This window comes from Phlebotomus papatasi, unplaced genomic scaffold, assembly GCF_024763615.1.
Source record: "Phlebotomus papatasi isolate M1 unplaced genomic scaffold, Ppap_2.1 HiC_scaffold_77, whole genome shotgun sequence".
Taxonomy (NCBI): domain Eukaryota; kingdom Metazoa; phylum Arthropoda; class Insecta; order Diptera; family Psychodidae; genus Phlebotomus; species Phlebotomus papatasi.
The window spans coordinates 20,049-36,511 of NW_026604969.1; the positions used below are offsets into that span (position 1 = coordinate 20,049).

General features: G+C 36.7%; 1 protein-coding gene across 1 annotated transcript; it reads right to left on the reverse strand.

Annotated features, from left to right (window-relative positions):
* Positions 1–6,893: 6,893 nt before the first annotated feature.
* On the reverse strand, positions 6,894–8,267 carry LOC129809376 (uncharacterized). The gene has a single exon (XM_055859186.1). The coding sequence runs from the start codon at positions 8,265–8,267 to the stop codon at positions 6,894–6,896; it is 1,374 nt and encodes a 457-aa protein (XP_055715161.1).
* Positions 8,268–16,463: the final 8,196 nt, after the last annotated feature.

Consider the following 16,463-nt stretch of genomic DNA (forward strand, 5'->3'; position numbering starts at 1 on the left):
AGTGAGACGGCGGATCGTCTCTTCAGAATCAGTCATCACCGGCAACAGATTTGTTGCGGTTTTTAAATCAAAATCTTGTGTCATTTTCTTAGTTTCTCTTGAACTGGAAGAATCAGATCTATTGGTTGGTACTTCGTGAACCTGTGATTTCTTTAAAATTTCTCGTGCTAATTCTGCATTTTCTTTGATGTCTTTTATAAGAAGTTTAGCTAATTGAGTTTCTTCTTCAGTATGTGTGCTTGAATTTAATTCTAAAACAATTTGTCTAACTTTATTCAAAATTCCATCAATTTCTCTTAATTTTTCACTGATGGTTTCTGCTGTATATTCTCTGTTTGGACTTTTCTTTAATGGAGTTAAAATTTTACCAATAGAGTTTGACAATTCTTTTAGATCCTCCACGAATAAAATAAAATTTGAATTTCTGACCTTATTTAAAATTTAATTTCCAGTAGATCATCTTTATACTTGCTGATGGTTAATCCGCTCAAGATTTCCCTGGATACTCCAGTTGTACACAGCACGCACAGCATCTCTGCATATTCTAGTGTCGACCTCAGCTACTAGTTGAACTTTGATATCATGTCTGTGGCTTGTAGCATAGATGTAGAATTTGAAGTTTTCCATGTGGAAGAAAACATGATTATCGTTGCTCACGCTGCTTACTGTTGCTCTCCTCGCAATCTTGTCACGTCGATCACGTTGCTCACGTTTCCCAAGGTAGATGTAACAGGCATGAAAGATCGAAAGAAAAGCATTAGAAATTGTCGTAGGAGGGGGGGTTTTAGAACACTGCATCACTATTTCACTTTTTTTTGCTTTTTAGATTTTAGAGTTTTTTTTTCCACTAAATTGTCATTTTGTAATAATTTTTCTTTTTGTCCTTTCACATATTTTTCTGTTTATACTCTCAGTGGACCGGAGTCGATTCTGCTTCTACGGTTGATTTCTGCACTTATTTCCTTGCGAAGAACTCTTTGAGTCTGTAGGTTCCATAGCTAATAATCATTAGCGCTAGGATACCCAACAAACATTTTCTTACGATTATTGGAACTTAATGTTATTCAAGTGCAATTTTTATGTTACTAAAGTTACTTCCAGCGTGAATCACTTCCCCAACATAAATCATATGTTACTTATATGTTAATGAATAAGGTAAAAGCCATATTGGATTAATAACATTACAGCTTCTTAATTTTTTCACCAAAAATTACTTTCAAATTGTTCCATGTTGTGATAACATAAAGATTTCGAAAAAGCTTGTTTAAAAATTTTCGCGAAAAACAAAAGTGTAATGGTTTCGAAAGCATTATTTCAGAAAAGTTATGTTTTTTCCTATTTAAAAAAAATATGTTAGGAAAACATGATCTTTGCATTGCTAAGTTACATGATTCTTCATCTTCTTAAGTTTTCCTTCAGCAACTAAAAATGCATATCTAGAGAAAAAAGAGTGGAAAATAGCGTTGATTAGCACCAAATCCAAACTATTTTTTATTATCTTGCTTCTTGGAAGATGCACTTTCGATTGATAAAATATAATTGAAAGAAAAAACAGTCTGTGAGCACTGTACTGAATTATTGCTTTTCTGAGTACAAAATTCCTCTTTCGTGACATAATTCTTCCAACATTCTCCATTCGAACAAAAATATGTCATGAAAGTGTAAGTTTGGTATTGTTGAATTACACTATTCTTCTTCTTCTTCAATTTTGCTTCAAGAACTAAAATTGGATAAATAGCGTGAAAAAACATTGATTAGAAACAAATTTAAGCTATTTTATGCTTATTTGCTTCTTGGAATATGAAATTTTAACTCTTGAAGCATAATTGAAAGCAGAAGCACCCGTGAATACTGTGATACAATTGAGTAAAAAATTGCAATTTTAGAATTCCATTTCACAAAATATAACATTTTTATGACGTCCGTGACACGATATGACTCCATGAGTTTTGGCTCTCGCTGAAGTTTATCACCCGATGGCGCTGTACGCATTATCATTATAACTGAAGTTTACCACCCGATGGCGCTGTACGCACTATTATTATGACAACCCCATAACAAATAAAACGGAATGAGAATCAGTAGCGGATAATTCCAAGGAATTAATCCTCTATTTTCTTTGTAATATTCTACAGATTTATCCATTGAATATTTTCACAGGAATTCCCGTGTATATAAAATCATGGAGATTTTCAGAGTTATTTAGTGATTTTTTGCACCTGACTAAACTAGTGAAGAAATCCAGCTGTCAAATATACCAAATGATTTTATTTCCAAATATTACAGAAATGATAGATATTTCAAGGATTTAGTTGTTTTTATTAAACTTGCGTTTACAAACTTATCACTTTGTTTAGATAAACAAAAAGCATTACATTTTTTTTTTTTTGAAAATACACACTTAATGTAATAAAAATTCTCATAAATTTTAGATTTTCAATCTATTTAATGTAATAATTTTAAAATTATCTACACAAAAATGATGCGTCTCATTATTCTTAATATTATTATTATCACCAAAACACTGAGAATCTTAGCACAAAACTTGCAAGCAAAAAATATTCGTAGTTTAAGTCTATTATGCAGCATCACGTACCTATACCTTCAATTATATTTTCTAACGAATAGTACTTTGCGAAAAACCCGTGGAAACGTTTGAACAAGTTGTGGAATTTTCCAGATTGTTCAATTTCCTCAGAAATGCACAGAAATTTCTTAAATGACATACCGCTCGAAATTTCCTGGAACTTTCCACAATTTTTCTAAAGAATATCGGACTGACATTCCATGTAAAGCAAAGATTCTGTGGCGTTCATCAGATTCAAATTTGCCATTTAATTTTTCTGGAAGTTTTACAATAATAAGCAGAATAAGCAAAAAAAATGACACAATATTTCCAATGGAATTTTCACTATTGTTGTAGTAGAGGAATATAACAGAAGTTATCGAGAATTGTCAAATTGTCATTGTAAAGTCCTTTTCTTATCACTTAATTCTTTATTCTTTCTTCACCTTCCACTTCTTCTTCTTCTTCTCTTCTTTAAAGTTTTTGTAGGGGCCGGACGTCTCTTGACATCCACACAGCCCGTCACATTGTATTCACCATTCACCACACACTTTTTAGATTTGAATTTTTCCGTTAATTAATTTATTATTATTTAGATTGGATTTTAGATTCCACGAAATTTATTTTTATATCACTTCACTTTTTTTTTTTTAATTTAGATTTCAATTTTATTTTTTCTTAAAAACTCACACACTTTTTTAACGTTTTCTGTTTCAATATTAGTTGCTATTTCTGTCACTGTTTTGGCTCTATTTATTTTTGGGAATTCTTTTTTAATATTGCAGTATTTTGGGCATTTAATGAGTATATGTTGAATATCCTCAGTTTCGCCACAAAAGTCACACTTGTCATCATCGGTTACTTTCATTAATTTAAAAAGCTTCTTTGTGTATCCGTGGTTGGCTCTAATTCTGTTAAATGTTTTGATACTTGTCACACTCATTCTTTTGTATTTAAACCATGTAATTTTCCTAGGTGTATGTGCTACTACTTCCGCGTACGATTTTCCTTTTGTGGCTGTGATTTCTCTAAATTCTTTGTTCCATTTTTTGAATATCCTGTTTTGACTAATTTTGTAGTTGTCTTTGATTGGTATTTTAATGCTGAATTGGTTTTCTGAAGTAGTTCCATTTTTCGCTGCCTCATCAGCTTTTTCATTTCCGTCGATACCGACGTGACTTGGGATCCACTGCAGAACAATTTGTGTGTCTCTATTTTTTGTTGCTAATTGGTGAATTATGCTCTCATAATATTTGTTTGTGTCTGGATTTTTGATGGAGGTCAAAGCACTTTTGGAGTCAGAGAAAATTACGATTTTCTTTTCTTGCATCTTTGTTGCCAAGATAATAGCATATAAAATTGCTACAGTTTCTATCGTTGCAATGGATGTCTTCTCTATCACTTTCCTGCAGATCGATTCCTCTGTCTTGTCGATGTACAGTCCAATTCCTCTCATATCGCGAATAATTGATCCATCAGTAAAAATTTTGTAGAATTCTTCATATTGCTTCATACAATCTAATGCACACATTTTTAAGACATTCTTGTTAATTTGGCTTTTTTTCAAATTATTTAAACTTGGGATATTTTCATAAATCAATAAATTTACTTGATTATCAATATTATTATTATAAGATGGTGTTGTTTTAGCAATGTTTTTGTGAGTGTTAATTAGTTCTCTCAAATCTGGAATTTTTAGAATCGTATCACACAAGTTATTTTGGTCTTTGTTTTGAGCAAACTTTTTCATTAAAAATTTACAACTAAGTTTTTCAATGTCATATTTTATCGGCATTTCAGCAGCTTCTGATAGTATTGTTGTTATTGGTGTACTTTTGGTGTATCCTAGTATATATCTTAAACTTTCATTTTTAATAGTTTGCAAAGTGTTATATGTAGTTATAGAAGCATTATGTTTGTAAAGTATTGGTGCTCCATATAAAAGTCTAGATTTAATAATAGCATTATAAACTCGTAGCATAATATCGGGATGTACACCACCTTTTTTTGTACAGAAATATTTCAAGATGTTAATATATTGCTGAATGTTTTCTTTTACAATTTTTTTGTGAATATCAAATTTTAATTTATTGTTAATAGTAATACCAACTATTTTATGTGATGCTACTTCTTGAATGTTTGTATTATTAATTTTCAATTGATTATTTGTGGAGAATTCCCTTTTGTTAAATATTAAAAATTTGCATTTTTCAAGATTTAGATTTAAGTTTAAGGAATTTAGTGTTTCTTCTAGAATTGTAATGTAGGATTCAGCCTTTTCCAATGCAACTTTAGTTGTGTTACCAGAGATTACCATAGTGATATCGTCGGCATACTGATATGTTACACATTCTTCGTTACTAAATTCATGAACTGCAGTAGTATACAAGTTAAATAATATTGGGCTCAACTTGCAGCCTTGAGGAACTCCTGAATTACAAATAATTTCTTCTCTTGAATTCCTATTTTCCATAATAACCCGTCTATTTCTAAGTAACTGATCAATCCATATAATTAATTCATTACTTATCTTTTTATCCTTCATAATTTTAATTAATTTATCTATGTTCACTTTATCGAACGCTTTGGAAATATCAGTAAATATAACTATTGAAGTCTTTTTGTTTTCCTTGTTTTCATATAGTTTTCCTGTAATGCTACATAAGTAATCAATAGTGCTCCTTCCTTTTCTAAATCCAAATGAATTTTCTGGCAAGATCTTTTGAGCTTCTATTTCTTTTTCTAGTTTGTTTTTAATAAAAGTATTAAATATTTTCCCAACTACATCTAATAGTGCTATTGGTCTGTAACTTGATACCAAAGATTTGTCTTTTAATGGTTTTAAAATCGGTACTACTTTTATAATTTTCCATTCTTCTGGTACAATATTGTTTTCCCATAAGTTATTTATCATGACAGAGATATATTTATAATGTGATATAGGTATAAGCTTTAAAATTTTATTTGATATTTTATTTAGACCTGGTGCTGAATTTTTTAAATTTTTGAATAAATTATGCAGCTCGCTTTCAGTACAAATGTTAGTTTTGTTTTTTGGGATTTCTTGATCATATTGTTTGATATTTTCATTTAAAAAATTTAGATCTAGAAATTCTTTAATATTAGTATTATTATTATCATTAAAAAGATTACTCCTTTCTTTATGTTTATTATGGTTAAGTTTATTTATGTTGTTCCAGATTTCTTTACTTGATAAATCATGATTGATAGAATTGAGGAATTCAATTCTTGCTTTCTTTTTTTCTTTTTTTTATTTCAATTTTTAATTTATTTTCTGCCTTTTTCCTCTCCTTATCGGATTCAAGTGATTTTAGTTTGTGATGAATTTTTTGTTTTGCATCTTTAATTAACCACAGCCTTTTGATTTTTTCAGTCCACCAATATTTTGGTATATATTTATTTTTTTCATTTATTATAATAGTGTTTTTCGTAATTAAATTTTCTAGAATTTCTTCATATTCTATTAAATTCTTAATATTACTAATATCTATATTTTCAATATCATTCTTTAATTTCCCGTAATTAATTATTTCTTTAATGTTTGGAATTCTTTTGTTATTATCGCTTATAATAATAGGGAGGTGATCAGATCCTAGTGGTTCTTGTAAAACTGACCAACTAAATAAACCAGTCAAATTTCTTGATACTAAAGTAATATCAATTGCTGATACTAAATTTTTACTTGAACTTTGATAAGTATAATCACCTGAGTTTAAGCAAGTAAAATTTGAATTGTTAATTATATTAGAAATTATATTGCCTCTCACATCATTTTTACTATTTAATTCCCACAGTGTGTTATGAGCATTTATGTCTCCTCCTATAATTAAATTATCAGTAAAATTCAGTTTGTCAATCAATTTCAAAATTCTGTTTTCTGTATCATTTGTGCTAACTGTTGGTGGTATATAAATTGAAACAAAGTTGTATTTTTTATTTTCGTATTCAACATTAACAAATATAGCCTCTATAGGGTTAAATTCAGTTTTGATTTCATATTTATAAGAATAATTCTTGTGAATACCTATTGTTACACCTCCACGTCCATCGCTTCTGCAATTATTCACTAGATTAAAGTTTTTTAGTTTCACTTTGTTTTCACTTTTCAGCCAGGTTTCGGATAATAAAAGAATGTCAATTTCATTTGAATTAGCAAAATGTTCGATCAAGTCTTTGTTATGCCACAAACTTCTGCAATTCAGTTGAAGAATCTTCATTTTGGAAGAGCAAATTCGTATTCATCTGGATTGAATCCTCGAATCGGAGGAACTCCAATCAGCTTCTTAACATACTCGATGTCCACGCGTTAATAATTTTGATCAATGTCAATCTTTGCTCCTTTTGGTTTTGTTCCCATAGTAGTCTTGTTCAGGGAAATCACTCCTGTAGTTGCCGTAACAGAATTTTTTGACCTCAACATCTTCTTGTTCATTTGCTTCTGGATCTTTCTCTGTGTACGAGTTTTGGCTGAATTCTCTCGAATTATTGTCGGCCTCGTGTTTGTACTGCTTGTTGAAGCATCAGATATTTCCATGTGATCAGTCTGCTGTTTGTCTTCCTCCACACGTTCTGGATTGCTCTCATCAGGATTCTTCATGAATGAAGGACTAAGAGAGTGAGAACTCTCCTCTTGTGTGTCTTTAATCACACCAGCATCTTGGTATTCTTCATAGCGAGACTCTGGTGGAACTCCCAAGCGTGTTTTCCCTACACATTCACAATTGCACGTAGTGCAGCCCCTGTTATTCCTGGACACTTCAGCGTACGATTTGCCAAATTCTCCGGAACACAATGACTCGTACCTGACTTTTGCTGCTTTATAGGTGATCCTCTCAGTTACTTTTATCTCTTGTATCTTCTGCTCTTTCTTGAAAATCGGACATGACTTTGAAGAGGCAATGTGAGCATCACCACAATTAGCACACTTAATCTGTTCTTTGCAAGGATTTGGATCATGGTTTTTCTCTGCACAACGACCACAAACAGCATCTCCCACGCATCTTGCTGAAACATGGCCAAAACGTTGGCAGGAAAAACATCTAACCGGCTTTGGCACGTATACGTTTGTACGGATCACTCTGTAACCGATCTTGATAAATTGAGGACGTTCCGGAAGATCAAAAGTAAATATAAAAACTGGTGAGGATATCCACTCAGGTTGTTTTGTATCATCAGCTTGGTTCTTCATTCTATTATTCACGTCCGTGTTTTTCACCTTCAAATTCACGATATCAATCACCTTTTGAGAAGCAAGCTCACGTTTCATCTCTTCCAAATCCCAATGTGTCATATCCCAGTCGCGAAATACGGCTTTTGATTGATTGAGCTTAGCGTGCATGTTGAATTCAACAGCCAATCCATCTATCTCCTTGATTTCTACTAGTGATTTAGCCTGCATCAAATTTGAGGTTTCAATCAAAAGGCTTCCATCAAAAAAGTTTTTGATGTTCACTTCCCCCACCACAGCTTTTTCTATTGCCCATGGTTTATACTGCGATAGCGATTGCCCATCCACTCTTTTTCCCACTACAAATCTTTTTGCGCTGTCTAGAATAGCAGTTTCCCAATTATCTGCATTCTTCATCTTCTCCCTGATATCTTGAGTTTGTCCCCATTCAGGGAAATGAGCCACATTTTTTAGGGGAATTTCCCCAATCGCAACTTTTTTAATGGCCACCATTTTAGCTTTAGGCCGCGTGTAGAAATAGCAAATTGTCTTTTACGCTTTTATGTGTATTAATTCTTTAATTATTTTATCTTTAAATTGTTCCGTCAATATATTTTAACAAATTGAAATAATTTTAGAGTTCACTTAGCTGATTTATCTGGAATTTTCGCCAATATTTCCTCGGAGCGCAATTTTTCACAACCACCACGTACGAATATTCACCACTTTTTTTTCTTCACCTTCCACGTCTCATACAACAATCTTCTTCTTCTTCCCTTATTCTTCTGTCTCCCCTCTAAATTCCCCTTTCTGTCCTAAAGTGTACTAATTCCCACCTAACCCTACATTTCACCCTATAACCAGCATGTCCAGTATACTACAGTCATATATTTACAAAATCAATTTCAAAATTTTCTCAACATGCGTGTCCTTTTTTTTGAAAATAGTGCTTAGGATTATGTAGATAATTGATCTAGTGAATTTAGGAAGAAATTTTCGTCTAGGAAAACTGTGTGGCTGTTTATCACATTCCATAAAAACAGAGGGCCTATGAACAGTCCGCAAAGATGTTGAAGGATAATTCCTAACATTGTATTGGAATAATATTTTCTAATATATCGACGGTTCCATTCCATACTATGCTATCTCAGAATGACAACATTTCAGGAGAGTCATTTGAAGTTGGCGATTTCCTATGCTGCCTGTGTATTTTTTTTTTCAAAAAAATGGAATATCTCGTTACGCGGACGTCGGATGACCACCAAATTTTTACCAGTTGTAGATCTCGGTCCCAGGAACAACATATCTTTCGGAGTAGTACTATGCTAAGTCGACTTAGCATAGTATGGAATGGAGCCGTCGATATATAACCAATAAGGTAAAGATTAATAGATTAATAAGATTAATAGATTTAAGATTTTTAAAAATAGAGGGCGTGCGGTTATGGTTTTGTCACTTTGAAAAAGGCGATTTTCTAATACTTCTTTCAACTTAAAATCTCAATCAAACTCAACCGACTAACCATTACAATTTTCTTTTCTCAGATAATGAAATGGAAGTATTAAGGTAAAAAGTACAATAAAATTTCTATAATTTGTTCAAAATACGAAAAAAAAGGTGCGATTATGATTTTGTCGCTTACTTTAGTATTTTTAGTGAATTTTTGAGGATAATTTCCTAAAAATGCATAAAAAGAGTATTTTTCTAGAGATGTCGGTCCTAGTGGAATCCAACCCAGCTTCTAAAGAACATTTCCTCTGATTTTCCTTTAAGAATTACCGGAAATCATTACAAATTGTATTCCTCAGATGTCTTTAGTGCAGTAGCTCCAGACTCCATGGATGACAACGATGACAACATGGAAGAAACGGAGAAAATTTACAAACTCATTGGCATCTATGACTTTCCAAAATGCGCAAACGTAGCCTCAAAACTCTATTATTATTTTCTTCTACATATTGTCTAAATCAAAGTATGCTGTGGGTAAACTTTTTTTTTGCAATAATCTCGAAAACACTTTCAACAATAGAATCTCAGAAGTTACCCGGAAAAGTGAATTTGTGAATTTGTGAAAAGTGAATTTTCAGAATTTCAGTAAGATTGGGGGAAAACTTGTGGATAGGGATCTGGTTTAGAAGAAGGACTTGTGATCAGGAACAGGAACATTGACAGCTCCTTTTGCTATACTTGCGACGAGGCTCCTAGTTACGAATTTACTTCTCTGGGTAGTTACTGAGATTTGTCTATTGAAAGCGTTATGAGATTATCACGAAAAAATCAACTTTCCTCACAGCAAACTGTGAATATCACACAAAATTTTTAGATAAAATAAAGACAAAGTTTTGAGATTATGTTCGCGCATTCCGGAAAGTAAATAATAGAGATGCCAGAGGGTCCGTCAACCTCCTCTTTTCCATCCATGTTATAAACCATGAAGCACGGAGCAAATGTACTGAAGAAGACTTCAAGAAAACACCGATACGTTAACTTCCGGATATTTCTAGAGAAAAATCATTGAAAATATTCCTTTAAAACTAGATCGAAATTTATTAAATAAAAATGACATCTCAAAAAAACACTCTCCCTTCGTTCTTTTTTTGGAAAATTTTCCGCAAAAATTCGCTAAATACTATACCAGAAACTTTCAAAAACACTTTTCTTGCTTTTTTTCAGCAATGAAACAACATTTTTTCTATCAGGCCTGTCAAAAATAGGAATTTTTCTTTCAAACATTTTTGAAATTTTTGAAGATATCAGCTTCAATGCGTAGACACAGTTGATTGATACAAAACAATAAAATATTAAAAAATTGGCTTCCAGGAAAAATATATTTGAAACATAATTTTATTTAGTTGTGTAAATGAAGTGATCAATTTTTCTTTTATGTTGAAATAATTTTCTAAATATCATAAACATTATTTTTTGCCCCAGCAATATCTTAACATATATCACAACATAAAATAATTGTTTTCACTAAAGGAGTTTTACAAGTTCAGTAGTGAAAATACAATTATTTCATACTACTGAAATATTTAAACTACTGTAGATTTGTATTACTGAATTGAAACTATATTTAAATGTGATTTTTATCATGTTGAATATATCTGAAGGAATTGTCCTCAGACATGGCCGTGGACTGTCCGACGATCCATTTTTTCATGGGGTGTGGCCATAGAAATTTCTTCAATGTGAATTCCATGACAATCATCCTCAATTATTTACACCATCTTCACCTATTTTTAATCAAGTATAGGTATTCTTAAAGGTTTAGGATATTTTAGAATTGAGGACCTTATTGCAAAAACCCTGTATCTTTTTTGTCAGAGCAAAAAAACTGTCAAAAAATCTTACGAGCAAAAAACAGCCACAGTTTTTTAACGAGCTAAAAACCATTTATCAATCATTTCTCGCAGTATAATTGAATTAGAATTTGCAAGAAAAAGCAATTTCATGATCTACGAACATAAGACGTCCTTCTCATCATCATTTTAGACATCCCCAAATCTTCTTTATCCACAAGATGACCATCCCTGGAAAAGCTCTGGACATGGTATTATCCTACTTTTCCTCATTTTTCCTCCAGATATGATCAGTTTTGAGCCCATCCACATGGTGATCATCTCCAGCATTGTTCCGGATATGGAGTTCCCTAGCTTTTTCGCCATCTCTCTTCCAGAAATGGCCAGATCTGAGTCCATCCACATGGTGATCATCTCCAGCACTGTTCCGGATATGGAATTCCCTAGCTTTTTCGCCATCTCTCTTCCAGAAATGGCCAGATCTGAGTCCATCCACATGGGGACTATCTCCAGCATTGTTCCGGATATGGAATTCCCTAGCTTTTTCGCCATCTCTCTTCTAGAAATGGTCAGATCTGAGTCCATCCACATGGGGACCATCTCCAGCATTGTTCCGGATATGGAATTCCCTAGCTTTTTCGCCATCTCTCTTCCAGAAATGGTCAGATCTGAGTCCATCCACATGGTGACCATCTCCAGCACTGTTCCGGATATGGAATTCCCTAGCTTTTTCGCCATCTCTCTTCCAGAAATGGTCAGATCTGAGTCCATCCACATGGGGACCATCTCCAGCACTGTTCCGGATATGGAATTCCCTAGCTTTTTCGCCATCTCTCTTCCTGAAATGGTCAGATCTGAGTCCATCCAAATGGGGACCATCTCCAGCACTGTTCCGGATATGGAATTCCCCAGCCTTTTCGCCATCTCTCTTCCAGAAATGGTCAGATCAGAGTCCATCCACATGGTGATCATCTCCAGCACTGTTCCGGATATGGAATTCCCTAGCTTTTTCGCCATCTCTCTTCCTGAAATGGTCAGATGTGAGTCCATCCACATGGTGACCATCCCCAAATTTTCTTTATCCACAAGATGACCATCCCTGGAAAAGCTCTGGGCATGGTATTATCCTACTTTTCCTCATTTTTCCTCCAGATATGATCAGTTTTGAGCCCATCCATATGATGACCATCTCCAGCACTGTTCCGGATATAGAATTCCCTAGCTTTTTCGCCATCTCTCTCCCAGAAATGGTCAGATCTGAGTCCATCCACATGGTGACCATCTCCAGCACTGTTCCGGATATAGAATTCCCTAGCTTTTTCGCCATCTCTCTTCCAAAAATGGTCAGATCTGAGTCCATCCACATGGGGACCATCTCAAGTACTGTTCCGAATATGGAATTCCCTAGCTTTTTCGCCATCTCTCTTCCAGAAATGGTCAGATCTGAGTCCATCCACATGGGGACCATCTCCAGCACTGTTCCGGATATGGAATTCCCTAGCTTTTTCGCCATCTCTCTTCCTGAAATGGTCAAATCTGAGTCCATCCACATGGTGACCATCTCCAGCACTGTTCCGGATATGGAATTCCCTAGCTTTTTCGCCATCTCTCTTCCAGAAATGGTCAGATCTGAGTCCATCCACATGGGGACCATCTCCAGCACTGTTCCGGATATGGAATTCCCTAGCTTTTTCGCCATCTCTCTTCCTGAAATGGTCAGATCTGAGTCCATCCACATGGTGACCATCTCCAGCACTGTTCCGGATATGGAATTCCCTAGCTTTTTCGCCATCTCTCTCCCAGAAATGGTCAGATCTGAGTCCATCCACATGGGGACCATCTCCAGCACTGTTCCGGATATGGAATTCCCTAGCTTTTTCGCCATCTCTCTTCCTGAAATGGTTAGATCTGAGTCCATCCACATGGTGACCATCTCCAAATCTTCTTTATCCACAAGATGACCATCCCTGGAAAAGCTCTGGACATGGTATTATCCTACTTTTCCTCATTTTTCCTCCAGATATGATCAGTTTTGAGCCCATCCATATGATGACTATCCCCAGCACTGTTCCGGATATAGAATTCCCTAGCTTTTTCGCCATCTCTCTCCCAGAAATGGTCAGATCTGAGTCCATCCACATGGGGACCATCTCCAGCACTGTTCCGGATATGGAATTCCCTAGCTTTTTCGCCATCTCTCTTCCTGAAATGGTCAGATCTGAGTCCATCCACATGGTGACCATCTCCAGCACTGTTCCGGATATGGAATTCCCTAGCTTTTTCGCCATCTCTCTTCCAGAAATGGTCAGATCTGAGTCCATCCACATGGGGACCATCTCCAGCATTGTTCCGGATATGGAATTCCCTAGCTTTTTCGCCATCTCTCTTCCAGAAATGATCAGATCTGAGTCCATCCACATGGGGACCATCTCCAGCACTGTTCCGGATATGGAATTCCCTAGCTTTTTCGCCATCTCTCTTCCTGAAATGGTCAGATCTGAGTCCATCCACATGGTGACCATCCCCAAATTTTCTTTATCCACAAGATGACCATCCCTGGAAAAGCTCTGGGCATGGTATTATCCTACTTTTCCTCATTTTTCCTCCAGATATGATCAGTTTTGAGCCCGTCCATATGATGACCATCTCCAGCACTGTTCCGGATATAGAATTCCCTAGCTTTTTCGCCATCTCTCTCACAGAAATGGTCAGATCTGAGTCCATCCACATGGTGACCATCTCCAGCACTGTTCCGGATATAGAATTCCCTAGCTTTTTCGCCATCTCTCTTCCAAAAATGGTCAGATCTGAGTCCATCCACATGGGGACCATCTCAAGTACTGTTCCGAATATGGAATTCCCTAGCTTTTTCGCCATCTCTCTTCCAGAAATGGTCAGATCTGAGTCCATCCACATGGGGACCATCTCCAGCACTGTTCCGGATATGGAATTCCCTAGCTTTTTCGCCATCTCTCTTCCTGAAATGGTCAAATCTGAGTCCATCCACATGGTGACCATCTCCAGCACTGTTCCGGATATGGAATTCCCTAGCTTTTTCGCCATCTCTCTTCCAGAAATGGTCAGATCTGAGTCCATCCACATGGGGACCATCTCAAGTACTGTTCCGAATATGGAATTCCCTAGCTTTTTCGCCATCTCTCTTCCAGAAATGGTCAGATCTGAGTCCATCCACATGGGGACCATCTCCAGCACTGTTCCGGATATGGAATTCCCTAGCTTTTTCGCCATCTCTCTTCCTGAAATGGTCAAATCTGAGTCCATCCACATGGTGACCATCTCCAGCACTGTTCCGGATATGGAATTCCCTAGCTTTTTCGCCATCTCTCTTCCAGAAATGGTCAGATCTGAGTCCATCCACATGGGGACCATCTCCAGCACTGTTCCGGATATGGAATTCCCTAGCTTTTTCGCCATCTCTCTTCCTGAAATGGTCAGATCTGAGTCCATCCACATGGTGACCATCTCCAGCACTGTTCCGGATATGGAATTCCCTAGCTTTTTCGCCATCTCTCTTCCAGAAATGGTCAGATCTGAGTCCATCCACATGGGGACCATCTCTAGCATTGTTCCGGATATGGAATTCCCTAGCTTTTTCGCCATCTCTCTTCCTGAAATGGTCAGATCTGAGTCCATCCACATGGTGACCATCTCCAGCACTGTTCCGGATATGGAATTCCCTAGCTTTTTCGCCATCTCTCTTCCAGAAATGGTCAGATCTGAGTCCATCCACATGGGTACCATCTCCAGCACTGTTCCGGATATGGAATTCCCTAGCTTTTTCGCCATCTCTCTTCCTGAAATGGTTAGATCTGAGTCCATCCACATGGGGACCATCTCCAGTACTGTTCCGGATATAGAATTCCCTAGCTTTTTCGCCATCTCTCTTCCAAAAATGGTCAGATCTGAGTCCATCCACATGGGAACCATCTCCAGCACTGTTCCGGATATGGAATTCCCTAGCTTTTTCGCCATCTCTCTTCCTGAAATGGTCAGATCTGAGTCCATCCACATGGGGACCATCTCCAGCATTGTTCCGGATATGAAATTCCCTAGCTTTTTCGCCATCTCTCTTCCAGAAATGGTCAGATTTGAGTCCATCCACATGGGGACCATCACCAGCACTGTTCCGGATATAGAATTCCCTAGCTTTTTCGCCATCTCTCTTCCAAAAATGGTCAGATCTGAGTCCATCCACATGGGGACCATCTCCAGCACTGTTCCGGATATGGAATTCCCTAGCTTTTTCGCCATCTCTCTTCCTGAAATGGTCAGATCTGAGTCCATCCACATGGTGACCATCTCCAGCACTGTTCCGGATATGGAATTCCCTAGCTTTTTCGCCATTTTTCTTCCAGAAATGGTCAGATCTGAGTCCATCCACATGGGGACCATCTCCAGCACTGTTCCGGATATGGAATTCCCTAGCTTTTTCGCCATCTCTCTTCCTGAAATGGTCAGATCTGAGTCCATCCACATGGGGACCATCTCCAGCACTGTTCCGGATATAGAATTCCCTAGCTTTTTCGCCATCTCTCTTCCAGAAATGGTCAGATCTGAGTCCATCCACATGGGGACCATCTCCAGCACTGTTCCGGATATGGAATTCCCTAGCTTTTTCGCCATCTCTCTTCCTGAAATGGTCAGATCTGAGTCCATCCACATGGGGACCATCTCCAGCACTGTTCCGGATATGGAATTCCCTAGCTTTTTCGCCATCTCTCTTCCTGAAATGGTCAGATCTGAGTCCATCCACATGGGGACCATCTCCAGCACTGTTCCGGATATAGAATTCCCTAGCTTTTTCGCCATCTCTCTTCCAGAAATGGTCAGATCTGAGTCCATCCACATGGGGACCATCTCCAGCACTGTTCCGGATATGGAATTCCCTAGCTTTTTCGCCATCTCTCTTCCTGAAATGGTCAGATCTGAGTCCATCCACATGGGGACCATCTCCAGCACTGTTCCGGATATGGAATTCCCTAGCTTTTTCGCCATCTCTCTTCCAGAAATGGTCAGATCTGAGTCCATCCACATGGGGACCATCTCCAGCACTGTTCCGGATATGGAATTCCCTAGCTTTTTCGCCATCTCTCTTCCTGAAATGGTCAGATCTGAGTCCATCCACATGGGGACCATCTCCAGCATTGTTCCGGATATGGAATTCCCTAGCTTTTTCGCCATCTCTCTTCCAGAAATGGTCAGATTTGAGTCCATCCACATGGGGACCATCTCCAGCACTGTTCCGGATATGGAATTCCATAGCTTTTTCGCCATCTCTCTTCCAGAAATGATCAGATCTGAGTCCATCCACATGGGGACCATCTCCAGCACTGTTCCGGATATGGAATTCCCTAGCTTTTTCGCCATCTCTCTTCCTGAAATGGTTAGA